The sequence below is a fragment of the Phoxinus phoxinus genome, assembly GCF_949152265.1.
Source record: "Phoxinus phoxinus genome assembly, chromosome: 17".
Classification (NCBI taxonomy): domain Eukaryota; kingdom Metazoa; phylum Chordata; class Actinopteri; order Cypriniformes; family Leuciscidae; genus Phoxinus; species Phoxinus phoxinus.
The window spans coordinates 19597844-19624975 of record NC_136892.1 but is presented as its reverse complement, the minus strand read 5'-3'; the positions used below and the strand labels follow the sequence as shown (position 1 = coordinate 19624975).

The 27132-nt window shown below is 38.1% G+C and overlaps 1 protein-coding gene across 6 annotated transcripts in view; it reads left to right on the top strand.

The window, feature by feature from the left end:
* The window catches only part of gria4b (glutamate receptor, ionotropic, AMPA 4b), a 103135-nt gene that overhangs the window by 52767 nt on the left and 23236 nt on the right, over positions 1-27132 (top strand). For 5 of the 6 annotated variants that reach the window (XM_079586842.1, XM_079586845.1, XM_079586841.1 and 2 more), the window contains exons 3-9: positions 10839-11078; positions 16330-16514; positions 18465-18518; positions 19203-19361; positions 23823-23990; positions 24853-24957; positions 26892-27002. In XM_079586842.1, the coding sequence (XP_079442968.1) occupies positions 10839-11078; positions 16330-16514; positions 18465-18518; positions 19203-19361; positions 23823-23990; positions 24853-24957; positions 26892-27002 (1022 nt within the window). Of the gene's footprint in view, positions 1-10838; positions 11079-12474; positions 12502-16329; positions 16515-18464; positions 18519-19202; positions 19362-23822; positions 23991-24852; positions 24958-26891; positions 27003-27132 lie in introns of those variants that run through there. The other variant, XM_079586843.1, reaches the window with a different exon arrangement.

Sequence of the window (27132 nt, the reverse complement as noted above, 5' to 3'; positions counted from 1 at the left end):
CAAAATGTTTATTATTTTTAACGTATTCTGTCTGTTCTCTAACTGAACTAAATTATATTTATTACTATAAAAAATCAAATCATGGGGGGTGGTGCCGCGGTTGGCAAGTGACGGAACACCGGCAACACCAGCTATCGCAGCAAGCCTATAGGATACTTGCCAAGACGGGCATGTTGACATCATTTTTGTGTGAATTTGTCCATTCAAGTGCAAGACTTGAAAGAGAACTCAATATTTGTGCTGTCCATGTGTGCGTTTGGGATGAGCGCACACAAATCTTCTCAGTGTGCGTGAGTTCTCTTTCGCGTTTTGTTGCGCTCGAATGTTTAAATTGGCAAGGCTCTTAAATGAGTTTAGTTTAAACACAGATAGCAACATGTGCACCTGCGCTGGCGCGCTATCAACACCCGGGCGATGACGGCGTAAATGACTGATCATATCAGAGCACTCCTATTGAACACAGTTAGGGAGAGACAGAATGCGTATCCTTCGACAGAAACATACATTAGCTTAACTCTGTCTGTTTTATGCGTCGTTATTTTCAACAAACCATATTATAGATGCGTCATAAGATTTAAGATGAACCGCGGTGCAAGTGCGTGCCGAACCTTGGGTGGAGAACAGTACGGTTACATTTTTTCCTCAGAATAGTTACAACCCCTAATAGACACTAAAGAGACCTTTCCACTGACTCTGAAAATCACCAGAAGAAAGATGCCCAGGGTCCCTGATCACCTGTGTGAACATGCCATAGACCTGCAGGAGGCATGAGGACTGCAGATGTGTGTATGTGTGTACCATACCGTATACTGTATATATATATATATATATATATATATATTAGTACAACTGCCTTGTAACTAGCATCTAATGTAGCATTGCAAGGGATTGTGTTCTTGCCTTGCCTTGCCTTGCCTAGCAGCTTCATCACACTTGTGTTTTGTGTGTTTTTACAAATAGTAGCAGTGAGTGTGACATCAACAGGATGTGAGGTCATGGAAATAAAACGCAGTGCCTAATGTTACAGGTGTACACCTCAAGCTTCATTGATGTGATTCCCGTTGCTTCCAGAACAGAGTGCACAAAGGTTTTATCTCTCTTTCGCCTCTCACCATTAATGCCTGTGATGACAAATTTTGTAAATGTCACTGACAAGTGTTAGTTTATTCATTTGCCACCCAGCATTAGTCACAGTGCGCATTTGAGTGCGTGAGTGACGCCGACACTCTCTCTTGTCTCTGTCTGTACAGTTGTGCTTCAACGTCTCCCATACAAAAAAAAAAAAAAAAAAAAAAAAAAAATCTATAAATATAGAACACTCCAATCTGGGGAGAGAAACTCATCTTTTTTTACCAGGTGGATGCAACTAAGTAACAGAAGATAGGATTTCTATTCAACTTGGATTTTTAGCATGTACATGAAAAGCTTATGTGGATGTTTTATATCAAATCAAACAAGAGACTCGTATTATTCAAATGACTATTGTTCTGACTTTTAACAACCATTCATAAGCATGAAAATAAATGTTCATTAATCAAAATGTATATTTACACATACTTTCACCTTCTACTGTTATGTGATTTCACTCCTGTGGGTCATTTCTAAAAAGACTGAAAGACTTCTGTGTGAACTTTGCTTTAAACATTGCTACGCTGTTGACAACAGACAATGGATCCTTTTTGCCCACAAAACTTCCTTAATTTGATGGTAATTTGATTCGCTAAACTGATAATGTTACAAGTCATCCCATGTTACATCAATCCCAAGTCACCCAACAATAAAATAAGGGGTAAAAGAACAGATTCTAGTGGGAATATCCATATCTCTTATGTAGTGACAGGCAGCATTTAGCCCTTAGAAAGGTTAGTTTTCCTTATGTGACCAGAGGATGGGTTAGGCTATTAGTATTGATAAAGCACTCATGCACTGAAGGATGCTCTCCATGGCCTCCCACACTGAAATAAGAGCCATTACCCTCAAACTAAAGCACCTTTAAAATGGTATGAAATCAGGATCCTCCCTCACCTTTCTACAGTTTTCTCCATTATTGAATGGGTGTTTTTTTTTTTTGCCATATTTTCCCACATTTTTTCTCATAATCTTTAAGGTTCTGGTCTGAAGAAGAGAGACCGGGCAGACAGGGACAACTAATCCATCTTTTCTGTCCCAGAGGCATTGTGGGAGATGAAGTCAAGCGCACTGCGAGTGAAGCTGTCAGTGGCGGTGATGCGTGAAGCGGAAAGCGGGATCTGTTTTTCTGCAGTTCATGGTTTACATAGAATCAGGAGCCAGTCGAGCCTCACTTATTCCCAGCCCCTCGTCCACTTATGTATGCTAGGCTTTTAGGTGTCCAACTAGGGGGGTCAGAAGGCAAGACCTGCAAGCCGTTATTGCGTCATAAATCCCTTCGTTTGAGAATCCTGTATAGATCAAATGAATTAAAGCAAAGCAGGTTTGTTTCGCCTTTGGGGAACATACATTTCGCAGATGCACAGATGTTAACCTGAAACCCTCCTATAAAATATCCAAGCTAGCTATTGGTGATGTCAAGAATCTGGCTGTGATATAAGCCTGAACAGAGTTAAGCATGTCCTAAATGCTCTTTCTGGTTGGGTCGTTTAAAAAAAAATAAGAATGCTATGGAAAAAGGCGGCAAGGTCAGATTAAAGGGAAAATTAGAAAAAATTTCATTAATTTACTCACCTTCATGTCGTTCTATACCTATGTTTTTTTCTTTTTCTGAGGAACATAAAGAATAGATATTTTGAAAATGCTTTTTTTCAGACCATACACTAAAAGTCCAAAGTTGTTTTGGACCCCATTGACTTTCACTGTATGGACAAAAACATTCTTCTGAATCTGTTCTTTTGTTCTCTGCAGAAGAAAGTAAGTTGTACAGGTTTGGAATGACATGATGGTTAGAAATTAATGACATAATTATGACTATTGGGTGAACCTCCCCTTTAAATGTGCTTGATGTTATATAAAACAGAATGGAGATTGTGCTATCCACACACACAGAGAGAGAAATGCATCGATTATAGAAGTGCGGGATAACTGCACTGACCTGCTTGTGCATTTGTGTGGAATGTTGGTAGAGGCGCTTTAGGGGTCATTGTTAGTGTGGGCCGTAGCGAAATGGACCGTTGCAGTGGGGAAACTGCCAATCACCGAGCTGCATCATCACATACGGAACTAATAGAACAGTTGATAAAATCTAGTGGCTATAGCCTATTAAATACCAACCATTCTTTTCACTCCTAAGGGGAAACATACGGCTCCGCTTGAAACGCCGTGTGTTTACAGTATCCTGAGTACACACAAAGGGCATCTGAGCTGTGGCTTTTTGAAAATGTCAAATAAAACCTTCCTTGGGTTGTTTTCCTAAACAGACGTGGTCTCTTTAAAAAGGTCGGGCTGACAGAGAAAACAACTAAGCTGGAGTTTCGGTTGTTTCGAGGGGGTTGCTGGATTGGAGCGTTTGGTGTGAATCTTGCTTGCATAATTTGCGGCCTTGATTGCTACAAGCAGTCTCCATGTTCCCTTTAGTGCAACTACCTCCACCCCACCCCCACTTCCTTTCCCCCAGGGATATATGTGATGACTTTGGGAGATATCCAGATATCCAGCCCTCCAGAAAGAAGAAGTGTGACTGTAACACTTTTATGCAGTCTCAAGACCAAGACGAGATAGAAAATCTAACTGCGGTTTTCTACAAAGGCCTTTCTGGTCACGAAACTCCTACTTTACAAAAAACATTGAATTCCCATTGTTGCCGATGATGCACTTGACACTAGAGTGAGAAGACATCCCTATTTTTGGTGGCCTTTCCCTGACAGCTGAAGCTGTCCTTGAAAATTCCTCTCCGTTTTTTTTGTGCTTTTTAAACAGTAATATCCAAAATCCTATTAGGCTCGTATAAAAGAAAAAACTATTCTATTTGTGGACATAATTCTACAAAAGGTCTCATATTTATTATTTACCAGTCTCAGTTTCTCTTTTATTTATTTGATTATTGTTATTGATTGCATTTAGTGGCTTTATAGCAGTTCAGTGCAGCAGCTGTAAGCGGTCATGCATTGTTTTGGATGTGTGCTCATGTCTCGATCGGTCAATAAGAATTAGTTTGAGCATTAGTTTTATACTGTAGGTGTATTTTGAATGTACAATATATTGCTACAATATCAATTATCAACTAATATCATAGAATTTCAGAATTTTAAACTTATTTTATAGGTAGATATTAGATAAATGTCAGACAATTTTAATATTGTTTGTATTTAGATATAAGAGATACTTTTGCCATAATCCAATGCTCTCTTAAAGTTAATCTTTGAAGAAGAATTTTTTTTTATTAACACTGCTAAATGTATTCTTTAGCAAATGTCAAAATGAATATCTAGAATGTCAAAATAAATATCAGTTTTCATACTTTACATCGTAATGTTTTGATGCCTACATTTATTTAAAACATTTTATTTCTTGAAGTATAGAGTTTTAAAACTTTTCATTTATTGCTGATCAACCATAACGTGAAAATAACTATCGGGTTATTGTATTGGCCAGGATTTTAATATCTTATTTTTTTATAATCGATGTTGTCAATGTCATTTTCCAGCAGCCCCAGATGAATTAGTTTTATGGCAAATATGCACGGTCCCTATAAAGATGAGCAATTTCAAATGTGTTCGATAGCAATTCAGTGTAGCAACTGTCAGCGCTCCTGCATTGTTTTGAATGCACGTAATGTCATGATCAGTCGACAAGCATTCATTTAAAGCAACAAGGGTGCCAATTAAGAAGTGTGATGTATTTTAGTGTAGTCGACACTATTATATACAATACTTACTTAATCACAGTTCTATGTTCATAAGGGTCAACACAGACATTTTTCATTCATAGATAACAACAATAGACCTTTCAATTATGTATTGGCCACAGAACTATATTTAATTTCAGAAATAGGGTTGGCTTATATTTAAAAAAAAAACCTATCAATTCAGTGATGTGAATGCTGGAATACAGTTTCTGTGTTCTAGTGTGGATTATAGGAAGACAGAAAACCGACATTAAAATTTGGGAAGCTGACAATACTGTTCTCTTTGTGCTCAGTTTTGTGGCAGATATTCATTTGGGATGTGTGGTGTGACATGCACTGTGAGAGAATATATTCCGCAGCATTCAAAAGAGGGTTAACTGTGCAAATCTGGTGGAACAGAATGACTGCAGTGTGAAAATCTGCCGCAATCTTGTTTCTCTCCCTGATTGGATAAGCATCTAGCCTATGGCGTTGTGACTTGGTATGCAGGTCTCAGACAAAATTGTTTAAGTGGAGTTCAGATGTTGAAGGGCATGACGATGTGTGAGCTGATTGTGTGAGTGTGTGGTTTCCACTGGTGGGGAAATATAATAGTAGACCAAACATCACTGTTCTTAAAGCGGTGATTCCCAACCAGGGAAATAATAATATATATAATATATTAATATATAATTAAGAAACAATGGTAACACTTTACAATAAGGTTCATTTATTAAACATTAGTTAATGTATTAACTAACATGAACTAACAATGAGCAATACATTTGTTACAGTATTTATTAATCTTTGTTAATAGTTAATATAAATAAAGCTGTTCATTGTTTGTTCATGTTAGTTCACAGTGCATTAACTCATGTTAACAAGATTTTAATAAGTATTAGTAAATGTTGAAATTAACATTAACAAAGATGAATAAATGCTGTATAAGTGCAGTTCATTATTAGTTAATGTTAACTAATGAAGTTAACTAATGTTAACTAATGAACCTTATTGTAAAGTGTTACCGAAACAAATTGTATACAATTAAATTGTAATTATTTAAAAACTTAATGGAAAATTCAAATAATATTAATTTAATGATTTTTCTGTTCTTTTTTGAGGAAAGAGAAAATAATAAAATAATAATAAAACTTGTTTGTAAAGCATTTGTGGCAGAATACATTTCTATTTCTACAAAAATATTATGCAGCTCGACTGTTTACAGCATTGATACAAATAAGAAATGTTTCTTGAGAACCAAATCAGCATCTTAGAATGATTTCTGAAGGATCATGTGACACTGAAGACTGGAGTAATGAAAATTCAGCTTTACCACCACAGAAATAAATTACATTTTAAAATATATTAAAATAGAAATCAGTTATTTTAAATTGTAATAATATTACTGCCTTTACTGCATTTTGTTTTATCAAATAAATGCAGCTTTGCAGACTTCTTTTAAAAACATTTTTTAAAAATCTGACAGACCCCAAACTTTTGAACAAAAGTGCATAGGCTATTATGCTACTTTGAGTTTTTTCTCTCACAATGTTTTTGTTGCTGTTGTTTAAAAGGTATTATTTAATAATATTGTCGATGATATTAAATTATATCAAGTATAGTGCCATATGAACTATGGCTGCACCCAAATATTTGAATATTCGTTCAGTGGGTTGGTATTCGATTTTCAATTTTAGGATTAGAATATTCTTTTTTTTTTTTTTTTACCTGGCATCCCTTTTAAAACGGTTCTCATTCGTGCTTGAATATGTGTACACTATAAAATCTTTTTTTTACAATTATCATATATAGCCTAGCCATCTGGGTGGAGAAAAGGAGACTGCCGCGCCACAGGAGGAAGAGACAGCGCAAAGAAAGAGATGCAGCAATACTTGAGAGACACTACTAAAGGACAGTCGGGCCCACTTGAATGGTGGAAGCAAAACAGTGACCGCTACCCTAAACTGGCATTTGCAGCCAAACACCTCCTTTGCTTTCCGGTCACTTCAACTCCTTGTCAGAGCACATTTTCTCAAAAGCTGGCTACATCGTTAATAAGACCTGAAGTTCCCTTTTACCTGAAAATGTGGACAAACTCATCGCACACAACATGAAGAGAGTGTAGGTATAGCTTGCAACCTGATTGTGATTTATTTGAAAGTTTGACTTTGTAAATAAATTGTTTGTTTATTGAAATGTGATCTGCGCTAATTGCGCTAGCCAGCCTAACGTTACCTTGTTCTATTTAGCCTATTACAGTTTGTTTTAAACTTTTATTCTATATAAGGGAATTTATTTTATTTTATTTAAACTGTTCGTTAATTGAAATGTGTAATGCTGTTATTGAATGTACGCTACCGTGTTCTTTATTTATTACAGTTTGTTCATTTATTTTTCATTCGTCTTTTATTTAAAATAGCCTACCCTTCACTGTGTCAATAAATACTGCTAATTTCTGATTTGGGAGTGATTTGTTTGTCAGAAAAATGTTAGGCTACCTTATTAAAATGATTGCTCTTAACAGACCTGTGTGTTTTGTATCACTAGTGCAGTGTCCGTTCTTGGAGTATATATAAGCCCTGCCCGCGTGAGACCGTTCTGCAGTTTATTAATTCTGAACGTGTTGCGTGTCCATATTGCACCAAATGCAACACTGCACGTGGGTCCACAGCAACACACGTGTGAAGTCGATTGGATGAACGGTTCTCGGTATAATAAAAATGCAAACACGCAGACAGACACACAGAGATTCCTGACTTTATTAGAGAGAAGAATATGTTCAGCCCCTCCCTCTGAAGCTTCGATTACTACCGAAGCTTCGAAGCTCAAAGAATGGTATTCGGACCAGCCCTATGAAAACATAACTGTATTTTTTTTTGTCAATAAATGGGTTCCTGTGCCTTAATGATGGGGGGTTTTATTTAAATGTAAAAGCAGAAAGTTTTTTGTAAGGGTTGGGTTCTAGAGGATAGAATAAACCGTTTTTACAGTCTAAGAATTGTGATGTTTATGGAAAGACATCATAATCACGAAATTATGTTTTATAAACAAAGTTCGGGAGGGGCACGTTCAAATAATCAATCCAATCAACTTGTCATCAAACAATTACCATGTCTACCCTATCATCATGAGAGGAAGCATATTATATTCACTCTGTCAACTCACCTAACATTCCTTGACAGTTTTCAGCATCCCTCCACCACTCCGACTCCTCACTCTTGGCTTATTCTTTCACAGCCAGGAATACGGTGGGAGTACTCTGGGTTCGGGTCGAATACCGAGCCCGGAGCCCTCTCCTCAGACAGCACGCCAAATACGCATTTATTCTATCTGACTTATTTGTAAGTGTGAACTCGTGAAACCCAACGTGTGTGTGTGTGCGTGTGTGTGCGTGACTGGCCTCTGCTTCTTTGCGGGAATGATGCTCCCCACCATCAGATCCTTCCGTTCCCTTCCCCCAATCCGAGGCAGATGTAGTCTGTGCAGTCATGGAGATAGTGCTTTTAGCACATCCATGATCAAAGAACCTATACTTATGGCACAATAAGATCCTGCTAATAATCCACAATTACTTTCAGACACATGCTAGTACCAATCAGAATCATACAAAAATAACAAACTACAACAAAGCACTTCAGCGATACGTAATTATGATACCATCGATTAGATAAACCTACTTGTGTGCAATGACAAAAATGCCCTCATTGCCGTGAGCGTACAAAACGTGTTGTTAGTTTTGACATGCAGTTGTCTTTTTGGCTGTTTGTTCGGAACAGAAACAGGAAAGCAAAAATCATCAAAGCCAATTGGTTTTTCCATTTTACGCAGTTAAGCTTCAAAGCTGAGAAGTCGGACTTGGTGCAAGAAAGAAATATGAAAAGGGGAAAACTGACAATAACGGCAAGACTGTCAGACATGAGAGACATTTTCAGAGAAGGGCCTGCTTAACTACTCACTTCAGACTCAGGCAGTAGATCAGACGTTTCGTTCAGCAGCGACTTAAGTTTCTCAGCATTGCAAAAACACAAGGAGAAGCAGCGTGGAGCTCATTATCATACAGCATATAAAGTGTATATTGGAAACTGCTGGCACTTACAGCTGAAGCTCTGACTCAATAATGAGCAAGTCCACATAGAACTGATCCAATTTGCCATTTTTCTTTTCTTTTCTTTTTTTCTGAAAAGTCAATTTAGAAAGCACGCACCCTGTAGCTTTTCCAATTTTAAATCAAGGGGCAAGGTTTAGCTGTTTAGCATGGTCCCATTAGCAGATATACAGTATATGGGGTTGGTAAGATTTTTTTATTGTTTTTGAACAAAGTCTCTTATGCTAACTGCGTTTGCTTTATCAAAAATCAAGCGTAGCGTTAGTTCTGGCAGGTCACGTTAGTCAAGCTCGCATCAGCTGACTCTCAACTGATCCACGTCTACCTATGAATGGGATATTCAGTATTATCATTAGCTATAGCGTTTCTCAGGAGCAATTACCCTCCTCCATCCCCAGCTCCTCCTCTCATCCAGTCAGGATTTGGCATTCTGATTCCCCTTGAATCAGAATAAATTCTCAAATTATGTTGTACTTTTAAAATCTTGAATCAATGATATCTGCAATACATTCATGTTGGTTCTGTTCTGTTTACCCCAAGGGGGGTTATTGCTGCTCTCCCTGCTCTTATCCATGCTAGGCTGCGTAGATGCGCTGGGAGTTCTCGCCCAGAACGGAACCATACCGCCAATCCAAACTATATGCTAATTGTCAATCGTATTATTTGACAATAGTGGTCCTGACAGAAATACAGTGAAGCAGTAATTTTGGGAAATATTATTAAAATAACTGCTTTCTATTTGAATATATTTTAAAATGTAATTTATTTCTGTGATTTTTCAACAGCCTACACGAGTCTTTAGTGTCACATTATCCTTCAGAAATAATTCTAATATTCTGATTTGGTGCTCAAGAAATTTTTATAAAAATTGATCAAATGTGCTGCTTAATATATTTGTGAAAACCATTATGTTTTTTCAGCATTGGTGAATAGAAAGTTCAAAAAAGGCACTGGATTTATTTGAAATAGAAATATTTTGTAAAATTATAAGTCCTTTTTTATGCATTATTGCTGAATAAAAGTAGGCCTATTAATGTCTTTAAAAAAATTCACTGACCCCAAACTTTTGAACAGTATGTGTGTTTGTGTGCAAAAAAAAAGTATATATTTACCTACCGTACAGGTTATTGACCAATATTGCAGAATTTTATTTTACCAGTACATATTGGATTTATATTGGCCAATATTACATGCTTATAAAATTGTATTTAGATATTAGAAATATTTTGCTGTCCTGTAATGCTCTCTTAAAGTTAATCTTAAAGTTAATCTTTAAAAACTATAATAATTTAATAATACATTGAATTCTAGCATAGAATTCAGCAATTCTCAAAATGAATATTAATTTTTTATACTTTATATCATAATGTTTTGATGTCTAAATATACTAAATATATAATTTAGCTTTATGATTTAACTTTTCTAACGTATTTATTTATTTATAACCATAACATTTTTTTATTGTGTTTATTAAAAAAGTATAGAATTTGAATATTGGTCATTACTGGTTGTCAGCTATAACATGAAAATTATTATTGGGTTATTATATTGGCCAGAGTTTTAATATCGAATTAATATAATCAGTGTTGTTAATTACCCCCAGAGTAATTAGTCACAGGATATTTACAGCTCATTGTATTTTGTTTTCTATAGTCATTCTTGTGTAACATTCAAAACTATGATGCACAAATGAGCTGACCTGGTAATAGAATTCATGTAGACAATAAATGTACTTGTTCAGGTGGTGGAAGGGTCTCCCAGGCCGTTTCATTAATGTTTTAAACACCCACGGAAAAGCCCTGTACCAGAACACTAACGTCAGCTGGGTCCTAATGCTCTAAAGTCAATTAAATGTTCAGTACTCCCTCAGGTTTTGTGTAATTAATGTTTTAAGCATCTCACTCTCTTTCTCTTCCTCTTTGTTGTGCTTTGCAGTCTGCTCACAATACTCACGGGGCGTGTTCGCCATTTTCGGACTGTACGACAAGAGGTCGGTTCACACGCTAACTTCCTTCTGCGGCGCACTGCACATCTCCCTCATCACGCCCAGTTTCCCCACCGAGGGAGAGAGCCAGTTTGTCTTACAGCTGCGGCCATCCATACGAGGAGCCCTTCTCAGCCTGCTAGACCACTACGACTGGAATCGATTCGTCTTTCTCTACGATACCGACAGGGGTAAGACAATAAAAAGCTCAGAAACACACCTACTCATGCTAATACACATGACCATTTGGTAGTTAGATCAGATAAATTATATAATTATAAGTGCCAGCATTTAATAGATGTACATATACTGGCTTTGAATGTTAAATGACTAAATATTCAGCATAATGTCTTGAAGGAATAGTTTTCCCAAAAATGAATATGCTAATCTCATGTTGTTCCAATCTTGCATGACTTTCTATCTTCTATGAAACACATTAAGATAAATTTTAAAGAATCTTCACAGACCTATTTTACATACAGCAGCGGTTCATAGTGAAAATGTCTGTCAAGCTCCAAAAAGGACAAAAAGCACTTTAACAAAGCACCATACAAGTCTGAAGCTATACAAACTTTATATACAACAGACTGAAAAATCAATCTGTTTGACACCAAATCGTTCTTTTAAGTCAGTTCTTTTAATGAACCAGTTGATCTGGTTTACAAATCTAACCGGTCACTTTTTTCATGCAGTTACAATGAATGAGGACTTGAGATTGCAAGTTTTAAATAGGATTCAAAAGCATCGTAATTTAAAGTTATCATAAAAGTGGTCCATGTGAATCATGCACTATATTCAAAGTCTTCTAATTCCATACAATAACATACGTATGTGATGAACAGACCAAAATGTAAGGACTTATTCACTGATAATCTTTCTCTCCAACAGCTGTTAGTTGTTGCGAACGGAGCCAGTGTCTGAGTTGAATTTGAGAACAGAATCATTGAGGATTCATTCAGAATTGGAGTAAATGGTTCATTAAAAAGATATGACTCAAAAAAGAAAAGGAAAAAAATCTTGAATTAGTCATTGCTAGTTCTCTAATTAACTGTCTTGAACTTTATAAAAAATATATTTTTAAAGAAAATGTTGGCCTGTTCCTCACAAAAAGATGTCATATGACTTGGAAGACACTTGGAACTTGGAATTTACTGTAGTGTTATAGTAAAATGTATCCATTTTATGAAATGTGATGTTTTTTCACCAGAAACCTTTTATGTTTCACAGAAGAAAGAGAGTCATGCAGGTTTGGATCATGTGTGGGTGAGCATATTGGATATGCAATGTAAATGTAGAAGTTGTCAGCTATGTTGAAGAGCATTTGTCACCTAAATCAATGTAACTACTACATTATTGGTTTTCTCATGGAGTCAGGTGACTAGGAATGATCAGAATTTTATTTCCAGGGAGCTTGTTATTAAAAGAGAGCCTTATTCTCTGGAGATGGGGCCAGGTCTTAAACTCACAGATACTCTAATGAGCAGTTTGTTGGCCAGAAACAGCCACTCTCTTTTTTGCTTGCATGTCTCTCTCCCCTATCCTCTCCATCAATGTCTTTTCTTTTCTCGTCTTGTTCTGCTGTGTTAGACTGAGACTATCCCAGGAGCCTCGGAGGTGAGCTGTGGCTTTAGGTCTGACACACTTCTGAAATGCATGTACCGACTTCCTTTGAAAGATGAGCACAATTTCCTACTGTCATCTGAGACTGTAATTCATAAGGGCTCATTGCAAAATATCCTATAAATAACACAACTGATCTGTGTTTTCCCGTGCAAGTATAAGATGCGCTGTTCTCTGTCATATCACGGATGTTCCTGACATGCAGATTTCTTGGAGTTTCTATGATTGGTCCTCTCACATCTGCCACAGGCATGTTTTTTTTCTTTCACATCCCATATGCCACTTACTTGCAAAGTTTCCATATGGTGAGCTAAATCAAGTTTTTTTTTTTTATGTTAGCAAAATCAGAGCATTCAAGATCCTTGTATATACTTCATCAAGTGTTTATACAGTTAATAAGACACTTTTTTAATATAAAAGAGAGACTCCGCGTTATCGTGATTTTTTTTTATTTTTTTATTATTTTTTTTACAGATAGACCTTAGTGATGTTTACCCATCCACTTTTATGTTGTGCCTGTAAACACTGTAAAATCTATAGTTGGAGGATGGACCAACTGCAAATTGCAGTTTATGTCCTCCTCCACACATCCATATACTTTATTTATTTTAAAAACATGTTTACAATAGATTTTATGTCATCTCGAAAAATACATTCCGTTCAAGTTATTGGTGATACTCACTGTAATGCACAGCCTTGAGAGGCTTATTGCACTATTGCAGCAACAGCAATATTATAAAAGAAGGCAAACATTTAATTAATATTATTAACAATTTTGTTATTCTTATGCGTTTTATTATTATTATTTATAAAGATATACATACAAATGAATAATCATTTATATTTTCAATTATTAAAAATGGCAAGCATTGAAAACAGTTTATAAGCTTATGACAGCTTATTCAGTCATAATTTAGAGACAGAGAACTATACTTATCAAAGGGTACATTTGAGTGAGGCATAAACCCAAGACTGATTGATGAAGGTGTTTAAAAAGTACTGGAGTGATTATATAGTGTAATATGGATTATTTAGTTACTTTTGGGGTGAACTATTCCTTTAAGAAAAAGAGAAAATGATTTTCCAAAACTTGGTCAGTGCCCCCGTCACTTCTGAAATGATTGCGACAACTGTCAGAAAAGACATTCAGATTATCATTTTATATGTCCTACTGGTTGGCCAATATTAATGCTTTTGTGGTCTTGAAAAAGCACAGATTTGTCCTGACGGTCCTGGTTTAGACTACTGGCTGAGTTGCTTTAGATTCAGTCTGCTGTGAGAGCTTCTGAGCAGACACAATCTGACTGGGATGTGGACATGATGAATGGTTTAGTGTAAAAGGTTGGCACTTCACTATATTTTCATGGTCTGTTGTCCTTCTCTTCTCTCTCTGTCTATGCCTACCCCACATGCGCGCACACACACACACACATGCTTCCCCCTGCTGGGATGGATGGAAGATGAGGGGGGAAGGGTGTACGCTGGCAGCTGATTTTGGATCTCGTTGGTTCTTGCACACACATGGATATTTCACATATGCACATGACACCCCAAGCTACTGATTTATCAGCTATTAATCAGAGCTCGATTCTTCCCTGGGGGCTTGAATTATTAGCAGCAGAGGCTGAGATTTGAAATAGATGGCAGATGAATTTTAGCTCAGAGTTCGTAGTCGATACTGCAGGTGTCTGCAAATATTGAGTGCAGAGCAGGTTTAGTGTGTTGCTTGTGAATGTGTATGTAATCAGGCTACTTGACTGATTGCTGTTTGTTTAACACACTGGCATGTTAAAATGTCCACATCAGCCATCATGTACAGTGCTTTGATATGTTAATTCATGACTATTTGTGTTACACGTGTCCTGAGAGCATCAGGGCATTGGTAAACACCATGGTTACTCAACCATAATGTTCAAAATCAAGCATAATGTTCCTGGTACAAGCATGATGCTGCAAACACCAGGGTTGTGGATTTGATTTTCACACATGCCGATAAAACGCAAACCTTGAAATGCTATGGATAAAAGCATCTGCCAGTTGCATGAATGGATTAAATACAGTTTTAACACATCCTAGTGCCTCTTTTTTTTTTTTTTGCATTAACGGTGCATGTTTTTAATTTCTGAAATAAATAAAAATGTATATATATTATTATTATTATAAATATATTTATTTGTTAGGTCAGGTTCTAATGCATTTCATAAAATTTGCAAATATACTTTTTTACCATATAAAATAATGATTTATTCTGTCATCATTTACTCACCCTCATGTCATTCCTAGCCTGTATTTCTTTCTTCCTTCTGCAGAATCCAAAACAAAGAATGGTTTTGTCTATTAAAGGTGCTGTATGGAGTTTTCAGCAGCATCTAGCGGTGATGTTTCAGATTGCAACCAATACGTTTACAAGCGAGTGCTCGCGCGCGTGCTTTCTTTTGTTTTTTATTATTATGTGGAGTTTGTGTTGTGCTAGTCGTTTCCTAGTATTAGCAGACTCCATGTCATAAGTCGCAGTGTCGTCGCTGTTGAGTGCAAAGTCAGTAGACGAGGCGAGACACTCGGGAGCGCGCATGCAGGTCTCAGTCACGACACTGGATTTCGCGGCAAATCCGACCCGGATCATCACATAGAAATAGGAATACTTGCTTTCAGAGGTAATAGCAAAACCCGCCAAGTGGATCATTTTATTGTGAGATTACAACCCCTTCACACACAGGTAATAAAAAATGGATTCATTTTAGTAGAAAAACTCCATACAGCACCTTTAACATGAAAGTCAGTTTGGCCCAAAATAACACTAAATTGAAGAGAAAGGGAAGAAAAAAAAAACTTTTCTGACTTTTTCAAATTATCTTATTTGGTGTTCCACAGAAGTCATGCAGGTTTGAAACAATGTGAGGGTGAATAAATTATGACCGAATTTTCATTTTTGGGTGAACTATCACTTTGAGATGTGTGAAAATGTATATAGGGGTAAGGAAAATATTTGATTTTTTACTGTAAGATTAAAAAAATCAGTTTTTTTTTTTCTTTATTGTCATCTGTGATAGACCCATATACTAACATAAATACCTCGCCATTTAACATTTAGGCTACAAACAGACACGGCACCCGAATGAGCTAAAGAGTTGCCAGATCAAGCACAGGTTAATCTATTAAATAGTGGAACCGAGTGAGCTGCATTGCCAAATTCTGATTGTGACCATAAGGGTCCGTTTTACAGGGACATCTGCTCATCTTGGAGTCAAGTGGGCCTCAGCGGCTCTGAGTGCCTATTTCAAACAGCTAGATTAACATATCCAACACCATCCCTGTCTGATTAGTACAAGCAGCACTGAGGACTGTAGCTGGAATCACAAGCACTGTAATGGAGCTCTCCGGAAGCCTCAATCACACCTTGGAGAAGGTGACAAAAAGCAGCTCTTTCCGACTTCCAATTTTACCGGCACGCCTGCATGATGTTAGCTTCTATTTTAGGGATGCAGGAGATTAGTTTCATGAATAAGGGTGTTTTTGTCCATTTCTCTGAGCACTGTTGAGGCTTCTGGGACTGTAAGCTTCCATGGATGGGGATTGAGGCCTAAAATGACTCTGCATGAAAGGACAGGAGGTTGGTATCAGCACCCTACGATCTGTGCCACGTGATCGCTCACAGGCCTGCAGTTGCAGATGAGAGTACCGCACTGGTGCAGGAATGACTCACTGACAATGCCACAAATCACATTCTTTCTGATAAATTGGAGCCGTGGCTCAATGGTTCAAGCCTTCGGTGGTTTGATGCACATGCTGATCAAATGCCTCACTGTCCCTTTTTTGTCATAGGTTATTCCATACTACAGGCCATCATGGAAAAGGCTGGCCAGAATGGTTGGCAGGTCAGCGCTATATGTGTTGAGAATTTTAATGATGCCAGTTACCGACAGCTTCTCGAAGACCTGGACCGTAGGCAGGAAAAGACGTTTGTCATAGACCTGGAGGCAGAGAGACTGAACAACATGCTGGAACAGGTGAGATAAGGGGACGTTTTCAGGCCGATATAAAAAGTGTCCTCTGTTTGCCCTCTGATGCATGCACTATTGTAAAATATCTTATAACAAATATATTAATGTTTTATATATAGTCAAACCAAAAATTATTCAGACACCAGATATCATTTGTGATATTTTTTTTATTAGTGGGTGCAGGACACTAGTTCATTTATGTACTGTAAGTGAGGATAGCAAAATAAAGTAAACTGTGACATATTTTTTTTTTTTTTTATTCTTCATACAGTGGAATACCAGTAACATTTATATAAATTTGGGACCAAAAATTATTCAGACACTTTGACCTGACCATGTTTTGCTTACCTTTTTTTTTCTTTAATTGCTAATGCGACCTCTGACACCACAGACTGAACAAAATTAAGCATTGCTTGGTAATTGGTTGACCTAAATTGCTATTATTTAATTGTGTACTTAAATTTAACAGCTGACAGCTATTCAACCTAATTAATTTGTGAATCTCTAACAGAAGGATGGCCAAAACCAGTAAAATATCAACTGATTTGATAACTCTGAGTGCTTGTCATATTTTATTACCATTTTCTAAACTATAGCAAATAAACTGTGATAATCTGAGAAATGTTGAAAGTGTCTGAATATATTTTGGTGTGTGTGTGTGTGTGTGTGTGTGTGTGTGTGTGTGTGTGTGTGTGTGTGTGTGTGTGTGTGTGTGTGTGTGTGTGTGTGTGTGTGTGTGTGTGTGTGTGTGTGTGTGTGTGTGTGTGTGTGTGTGTGTGTGTGTGTGTGTGTGTGTGTGTGTGTGTATATAATTATATATATATATATATATTTTTTTTTTTATATTTTTCTATTTTTTTTTTTTTTACTTTATATAATTAGTGGACATTATGTTTTTTCATTTATGGGTAAACTACAAAAATATGTTACTTCCTGGATGAAAGTGTTTCTTTTAATCTCCTGAAAAATAATTTGGGGTTGACAACATTATTGATGTACATTTATGACCTTCTAGCTGCAAAAACCTAAATTGGGTCAGGCCAATCACGTCGTGTATAGAGTAGGCGGGGGCGGGCTTAACATATGACGACAGAGTTGCAACGGCTGCCACTTGAAAACAAAGAATGGCGGCTGCGGATGGAGAACAGCGGTCTTTCGAATCGGCTTTGGCCGTGACTCTGGAGGACTTGGAGTTAAGTTTTTCTTTAAGAAAAAAGCAAAGAACGGCACTTAAGTCATTCTTAAAAAAGGAAGAAGTGTTCGGAGTTTTGCTGGACCGGATCTGTGCCGCTCTGACTACGTCACCTATTTCTTTTGCTCTGGTTGGTTGTAGCGCTATCCTATTGCGTGCAGAGGGATTTTGAGAGACAACCGTTTATCCCGCCCCTCGGATTAAGCCGCGTCTATGGAGAGTTGCCAGACTAAACATCTTGATGTAAGTCTGGCTTGCCAGGCTAAAAAATAGCACAATGCTACATAAAAGCACAGTCAGAGAGAATTGTAAGGAAGAGGTAAAGGTAATGCAACACTATACCCTGAATGGTTAATACCACTGTACTGAACACTGTGCATCAGAGTTCACTAAGGAGAATTAAATATGCTCAAGGTCCTGAGGGAACAAAGAACACATTTCCTCATGTAGCTCTGTTGCAGAAATGGCACATTAGACAGGCATATTTCTTATTCCCTACAAACTGTTCCCTTTATATTTTATTTTGTAGCTGTCAAAGTCATTTTAAGATATTCTAGCTGGTGTTTGTGTTAATATTTATCAAATTTCAGTGTGGTTTATTGGAAAAGGCAGCGTGTTTGATTAGAAATAATTAATAACAGCGGAATTCTGCTTTCCCAACGGCTTAAATCCTCTGCTGTACATTCATATGCAGGGTGAATGCTGACAAATGTATTTGCTTTTAGAATTTGCCCTCACTACAAATGTCTGGTTTATCTCCACAGATTGTGAGTGTCGGCAAGCATGTCAAAGGCTACCATTACATCATGGCAAATTTGGTGAGCTAAATTTTATTCCTTTATCGCCTTATTCTCCCTGTCAGCTTGTCTGCCTTTCATATTCTGTTTTATCTCTTACTTTCTACATATTCCACTCTACTGGTCTCTCCTTCTCCCTCCTTCTCCCTCCTTCTCTCTCTCTCTCTCTCTCTCTCTCTCTCTCTCTCTCTCTCTCTCTCTCTCTCTCTCTCTCTCTCTCTCTCTCTCTCTCTCTCTCGTTGTCTTGGCCTTGCTGTCTCCTGCCCTCCCTCATTCTTCTTCTTTCTTAATCCTCTCTTTTCTTTAAGCAAGATACATCAATTTGAGAGACTAATTCGTATTCCAGTGAGCGGTTGTGACAGTGTTTTAATGATGCTGGGAGCTGCAGAGCATGCTCTCTCTCTCTCTGCTCTCTGGCTGTGCACGGAATTGGCTCACAGAGGCGAGCTGGATATGAATGTTTGTGGAATTTCTCTTATCGTAGCGCTGCATTGCCAACTACATTTTAATAATCTCTCTCTCTCTCTCTCTCTCTCTCTCTCTCTCTCTCTCTCCCTCCCTCCCTCCCTCCCTCTCTCTCTCTCTCTCTCTCTCTCTCTCTCTCCCTCCCTCCCTCTCTCTCTCTCTCTCTCTCTCTCTCTCCCTCCCTCCCTCTCTCTCTCTCTATCTGTATTTCTTACTATTTCCCCTTCTTTGCTCTGGCAGGGTTTTAAGGACATCAATCTGGAGCGTTTCATGCATGGGGGAGCCAATGTGACAGGCTTTCAGCTGGTGGACTTCAGCAATCCCATGGTTATTAAACTCATGCAGCGCTGGAACAAGTTGGACCAGCGCGAGTACCCCGGCTCTGACGCACCTCCCAAGGTACTCTTGCATGGCCCAGTCCAGTATGGAACCACTTTGAAACTAGATACATTAGCATAAATGCATAAACGTCCCATTTGAATCCCTCCAGACACTTTGGGAGAACTCTCAAATCTCCAGAAAGAGTCTGATGATCACACCCAATGCTTTTATATGCGTTTGTAATGGTTGAGTAAGGCAGAATGATATAATTTAGGAGAATGGTTGGGTGGAAGAAAGGAAAGGTGGATGGATGGATGGATTGGTGGGTGGGTGGCAGAAGGGAAAGATGGTTGGTTGGTTGGTTGGTTGGTTGGTTGGTTGGTTGGTTGGTTGGTTGGTTGGTTGGTTGGTTGGTTAGAAAAAGATGAATGGAAGAAAGTAAACACGGTTGGTTGGTTGGTTGGTTGGTTGGTTGGTTGGTTGGTTGGTTGGTTGGTTGGTTGGTTAGAAAAAGATGGATGGAAGAAAGTAAACACGGTTGGTTGGTTGGTTGGTTGGTTGGTAGGTAGGTTGGTTGGTTGGTTGGTTGGTTGGCTAGAAAAAGATGGATGGAAGAAAGTAAACACGGTTGGTTGGTTGGTTGGTTGGTTGTTTGGTTGGTTGGTTGGTTGGTTAGAAAAAGATGGATGGAAGAAAGTAAACATGGATGGGTGGATAGATGGAAGAAAGGAAACGGATGGATGGGAGGGTGGATGAATAGATGGAAGAAAGTAAACATCGATGAATAAATAGGTGGGTGGATGGGTGGATGGATGGGTGGGTGGGTGGGTGGGTGGGTGAGAGGGTGGGTGGAAGAAAGTAAGGATGGATGGGTGGGTGTGTTGGATGGGTGGGTGTAAGTAAGGATGGATGAATGAATGAATGGATATATGATGTAATGGATGAGTGGGTAGAAGGAAGCAGTTAACGAAGGAAGGGAAATAAATATAGAGAAAGGAAGGGAGGATGGATTGATGATTGGATGGATGGATAGATGGAAAGTTTAAGAGTTGGAAAAGAAGAGGACGAAGGATGGGAGGTAGGAAGGAAGGATGAAAGGATGGATAAGAAAGGATAGATAGACGATAAATGACGTAATGAAGAAAGAAAGGATGGATGACAGGTGGGTGGAAGAAAGTAAGGCTGGCTGGGTGTTTAGGAAGGAAGGAAAGAAATATAGGAAAAGGGAAGAAAAGAAGGGAGGATGGATGGATGGAATGAAGGAAAGATAATTGGGTGGAAGAAAGGAAAAATAGATGGATGTAAGCAAGGAAGAAAGAAAGGATGGATAGAATGATAGATGAAGGAAGAAAGAAAGGATGAATGAATGGAAGGTTGGTTGGATGAATGGGTGGTCGGTTGGTTTTGTGGAAGAGTGGTTGCATTGGATGGAAAAAAGGTGGGGATGATGGATGGTTAGATGAATGAATGTATGAAAAGATAAATGAGTGGAAGGAAGAAAGGGTTGATGGAGTAGGGAGCAAAAGATGGATAGATACGATTAGAAAAGAATAAAAAATGTAATAACATTATACACAGTGGTCAAAAGAAGTATGAATTACACATTTTATACAGTACCATAACTGGAATAAATGTCACAGACAGAACCTCAAGAAATTGTGCCGATGTATTATAATATGCATTCTTACACGGAAAACATTGTGAAACGACTCAACCGGTATTGTAAATTATACACCTACATCATCATAAGCTGTTTCATTCATTCTAGTCTCACCAGCCGAATCCTGCTCGTGATTTGATATGCCTGTTCATGTCTGCGCCCTGAAAGCAAGGTTTTTGTTGATCCATTTTCACTGGGACTCACTTTCCCCTTGGGGCCTGATGAGGATGACATTCTTTGGAGGGCGGTTACATTGATCCCCTCCTGGTGATGCGGCGCGGTAAAGGCAATCCCTTTGGCGTGGCCTGAGGGGATATCGCTTTAACAGGCGGCTGCTCCTCACTGCACACCGCTAGCAAGAGCAGGGTGATGGGGAGCGACATCCATGGACTAGCAAATGAGATGCTGTGGTCCAACCATGTCAACACACGCACGGATCCACATATATGCTCTCACAGACCGCCCTGTGGTATTTAGGCTGCTCCATCTCGTTCATCCCAAATACAAGCTACTCCCATAAGCCCTTCTCAGACAGCAGCACGACCGGCACCCCAAAATCTCTGAGCTGTTAGCCTTTCATGCTGAGGCGATTGGAAAAGTCCTTAAAGCACCATCTAGTGAGGACACACTTTCTCCAGGGATCAATCCAGGTGTTTTAGGGCTTTAGCCGATGTGATTAAACTGCACCTATTGTAATCCTTCCTTTCTGTCCTGCGGGAGTCAGTAACCTAACACCTTCTTTGATAATCAATGTTGGACCATGAAACTGTGGTAGACTAAATATAAACACATTGCCTTAAAGGGATAGTTCACTCAAAAATGAAAATCTTGTGATTATTTATGTTTTTGTTAAAGTCATTCTTTGAAATATTTCTTGAGCACCTAATCAGCATATTAGAATGATTTCTGAAGATAGGAGTAATGATGCTGAAAATACAGATTTGCTATCACAGGAATAAATAACTTTGAAATATTATTGCAATCTATTTAAATATTTTTTGAACGGTGGTGCTTATTCGGAAGAACAATAGCATGCAGGTTTGAAATGACATGAGGTGTAATTTGAATTTTTTGTAGATGAACTATCTCTTTAAATACATTCTTCAATCTCTTGTTGTTACCTCTCTCTTGATCTCGCTCTGACATTCCATCTTTTGCTCCTTGTATGCAGTTGTAGCCCAGGGGTCTTTCTGTGTGTTTTGTATTGTGTTTGTAACGGTCTAAATAGTCTCAGCTCTTGCTCTAGAAATATGCTGATGGAATACCAAAAACCCTCCCAGAGTGGCTTCTATCAACCATGAAGCAAGCAGGACAGTCTGAACACACAGGGGTGCTTTTACTTTAACATTGTGCTTGTATATACGAGCAGCTCAGGTGACCCTCGTCTGACTCAAACCACGTCATACTCTCTAAAATAGCAATAATAAACACAGGAGATGTTTTTAGTCTACTCAATTCACATAAATTTGAATTGAATTGAATTGAGTAGACTAAAAACAAGGGCATGAAGCGCCATGCCTCTAAAGGACAAACGCGCGTGCAGAACTGCGGTTTGTTTCCTTTGTTAAAATACCGTGCGTTGCCTGCAGTGATTCATTCTGTGGCGTTTTATCTCAGCGAGGCAGAGAGAAAGAGCACAAGCCACTTATTGGTGCAATCAGGCCAGCCTCCGATAGCAGCTGACGGGCCCTCCCCCACTCCCACCCACCAGAGTCTGAACACTACTGTGTCAGAGCTCACTGATTTCACATGCTCAAGGACAAGCATGTGTGTTTCTGTTTTTGGTTTGTCCCTTGCTCTCTTTTTTGTTTTTACTTTTTGCCCTCTCGATGCAGCTGCAAAACACGAACCTTGGCTGTCCTCTGCTCATGAGGACACCTAACCCCATTTTGGTTATTCAACCCTTACAAATGGCTTTCATTGGTGTAAACCTAATGTAATCATGTCGACTCACTGACTTATATTAAATAAACAGCATTTTGTTGTAGTACAGACACTGAAGTGAATATGCAAGGCACTTATAAATAACATTGCACATGAATACATGATTCTGATTGGTCAATCGCAGCATTCTGCAGTCCTTTTTTTTTCTTTTCTTTTTTTAAAAATAAAATAAAATGATTGACAGGTACTGTAAGCGCTTTCCTGGATATGTATAAAAAGTTTATTGTTGGTAAGACTTTTAAATGTTTTTGAAGGAAGTCTATTCTGCTCACCAAGGCTGCATTTATAAAAACTGTCGTATTGTCAAATTTGATTACAAATTAGAATAACTTTTATTTTAATATTTCTTTAAAGGCAGAGCTGAATTTTCAGCATCAATAGTTCAGTCTTCAGTGTCACATGACCCTTCAGAAAACATTCTAATATTCTGATTTGATGCTCAAGAAACATTTATTATTATTAACAATGTTGAAAATAGTGTTGCCTTATATTTTTTTCAGGATTCTTTGAAAGTTCAAAACAACAGCGTTTATTAAACATTATAATTGTCTTTACTGTAACTTGTGATAAATGTAATGTGTTATATGTTAACATCAGCGAAAGCTAATAGTTCATGTTAAATTTATCATACACTAAAATATTTTTATAATTTCAAATTTGATCAATTAACATTATTTATTTAATGTTTTATGAACAAACAGGAAATAACAAAGAATATTTTTTTATTTTTTTATATATATTGTATTTATTTATAGATTAACTAAATTTAAATTTAGAGATTAACCTGAACTAGATTAATAAATGCTGTAAAATGCGTTGTCATTTAATGATACCTAATGCACTAACTAATGTTAACAAACTGAACCCTTAAAACCACATTAAAGCATTACTGTGTATGTACATGTTGACCTTTCCATGACCCTCTGTTTCTGTAGTACACTTCCGCTCTGACGTACGATGGAGTGATGGTGATGGCAGAAGCCTTCCGGAACCTTCGCAGGCAGAAGGTGGACATCTCCCGCAGGGGCAACGCCGGAGACTGCCTGGCCAACCCCGCTGCACCCTGGAACCAGGGCATCGACATGGAGCGCACACTCAAACAGGTCACATGCACAGATGAGCAAATGCAGGCTTTATATAAGATGGGAAAGAAGTGCTTTGGTAGTATTTCCATGGGAGGAAGACAGACAGCTGAAATAAATGTCTTCTGAAAAAAACAAGCCAGTGAGGTGATAGAGGGCCAAGGCTGGACAGAACAGTAATCGGCGATCTGAAAAATGCGAAATGTCCAAAATTGAACTGATGGAAAGTGGAAAATGACAGGGGAAATGGAAAGGAAACTATAAGGATGGAGAGAGCGAGAACCATAGCAGAAAACAAGACGGATAGTGAAACTGTGAGCGAGAGAGAGAGAAATGTGATGTTGTGTAGGGCAGGGTTTCTCAAACTTGTTTTAATCCAAGGACCCCTTTTTGTAACACCAAACAGTTCTCAGACCCCAACACCCCACCTCCCAAACAAAAAAATATATATATAAAACAATGTATAAAAAAAACTATTAGCTATTTGCAGTACTTTATTTAATTATACACAGATTAATAAGAAATACATTTTAATTTGTCTCTCCCACGTTTTCATTACTAAAAGAGTCCGGGCAGAATATATGAGCCTTTAGTATATTTATACTTAGTCCTGATGTGAGCTCAACAATTTAGAGAATAATGTCGCTGATGATTTGGCTCTGTATCGCTTGCAGTGGTTTTCAGATTTTTATTCACAGTTCAAAGAATTTTCTGGTTATGTTAGATGGATCCCCGTTTGAGAAACACTGATGTGGGGTAATACTTCCAGAAGAAAGTGATGTTAAAGTTCAAGAAAGTAAGCGAATGTGTAAATGAAAGTGTTTCGAGGTGCTTTGCAGTGGTTGGATAAGCTGTAATGACATTGTTTATCACTGTAATCCAGGTGCGCCTCCAAGGATTAACAGGAAATGTCCAATTCGACCACTACGGGCGCAGAGTCAACTACACAATGGATGTTTTCGAATTAAAAAGTAACGGCCCCAGAAGGGTAAGATGTCATTCTTGTCGTGAGCATTGCAGAGGTCACCGCAGACAAAAGTTTTTTTTTGTAATACGTCCACTTTGATAAAAATGTGCTTGTTAGGGTGTTTCTGTCTGTATTCATCTTTGATTCTGAGAAAGTGTAACCATGCTTTGCTTTTGCTGTCTCTACATCTGTCGAGAGTCATTTCAGTCTAATTCATTGTCTTTCTCGATGTGCTTAACGCTCTGTGCTTCACTTGATGCAGCTGTTTCTGTGAGAACAATCCCAGGAGACCCTGATGAGTCTTTATTATTTTATAGTCAGCGTTTTCTTTCTGTACAATGTAACATCTTTTACTTCTCTTACAATACTTCACCGCATAATCATTTCACGCATACTGTATATGCATCTCTTTAAATGGTGAAAACAGACATTTTAGATGCCTTATAAACCCATATGAATCATTGGCCACGTACACACTGCAGTTAAATTCGGTTGTCAGTTCACCTTTTAGTGTTTAATCCTGTTCTGCACACACACACTTCAGTAATTTTAAGTATATTCAACCAAATAAACCACATTACATAAAAGAAATGCATTTACAAAAATAATTTGCGGTGTGTACGGAACCAAACTAAACTGTCTGAGATGTTTCTCTCTTCTGTGTGCGGTGCAAGAAATCCCAGGGAAAGCAGCACCAGCTTTAACTCATTCTTGTTGCCAGATCTTCCGAGAAAACGGCGAACAAGAACAAGCCCATAATAAATCGAAATGCTGTATGCTAAAAATAATCCCAAAATATCACGACCCGTAACTGCTCACTTTAATAACAACGTAAACGCGATCGCTTTGAGTCAAAGCTCAAACAAAAAGCCCAAAAACGCTTATAATAAGGCAACACTTTTTATGGCAACACTGCAAGAGCGTGCTCTGTGAAGCAGCCTTTACAGGCATAAACAAAACACAAGTTAACTTTGCTAAACATAACGAGTCTTTTGTCTTACTTTGGTCAGAATAGAATAGAATGAGACATTTTTATAGCGCTTTCATATGTACTATATATAAGAATAGCAGATGGATTAGTCCCAATGGACTAAAATTTTATATTGATAATTTAAATTGATTGTATGCTATGAAATTGTGACAAAATTGTCTGAGAAGTTTGCAGTTATTTAAAACCAAAATGTACAGTTTTTAAAATAATACACAAATGTCTGCCTTGAATGGTCTGGTGGTTTTAGCTGCAGAGCTATGTACGTACCATAAGGTCTCGTGTCACACACCTTCTTCTAAAGTTATGAGGAGCCCTCTGCCTCTGGCGTGCTTTATGGAGTGTGGCGGCTCCTGGCTGCTGTTGAGCAGTGCACCGGGGGAAGAGTGATGGGAAAAGGAGAAGGAGGGGAGCACAGGAACGAGCCGCCAGGGCTTGGCAGTCATTTATCAGGCAGTCGTGAGCCCCGCTTTAGGCGGATGCTGGAGCCTGGCTCTTCTTTCTCCCGTTCATCTGGGTTTCGTAAGGACACGGGCACACGCCGCTGCTCGTGTCTCTTCTGCATGGCAGTTTTTCATCCCACAGCAAAATGTTACATGCAAAAACACATTTTTCTTTAGCCACCAAAATAACAACATTCATATTTAGCATCTACATAATCACTTACAGTATAAATTTGAACTACCGTTCAAATGTTTTTGAAAGAAGTCATTTATTTGATTAAAAATATCAACTATTTTAATATATTTTAAAATGTAATTTATTCCTTTAATGGCAAAGCAAATTTGGTGGTTTGGATTGACTTCTATCGACAGTGTGCAAGATAAAGGATGAATAGTTAGCCCGGTTTAGACTTCAAATTATTTCTGCTCATTTTCACACACTTACCCAAATGGGCAGGCTTGAATGTATTCACTCGCTCTCTCTTGGGTCTGGAGTCTCATTCTCATCACTGTCCCATCTCCAGATCGGATATTGGAATGATGCTGATAAGTTGGTTCTGACCCAGGATCAAGCCTTACTTCCCAATGAAACATCTGGCATGGAGAACAGAACCGTGGTTGTGACGACTATTATGGTGAGTAGCAGCATTTCCTGAGACTTTGACACATTTTACTATTTTTGTTTGTCCTTCATCTGAAAGCTTCCATAACCCAAAAGTCCCTCTCATACACATGGTGAAAAAATGAATTTCTTCATAACATGCA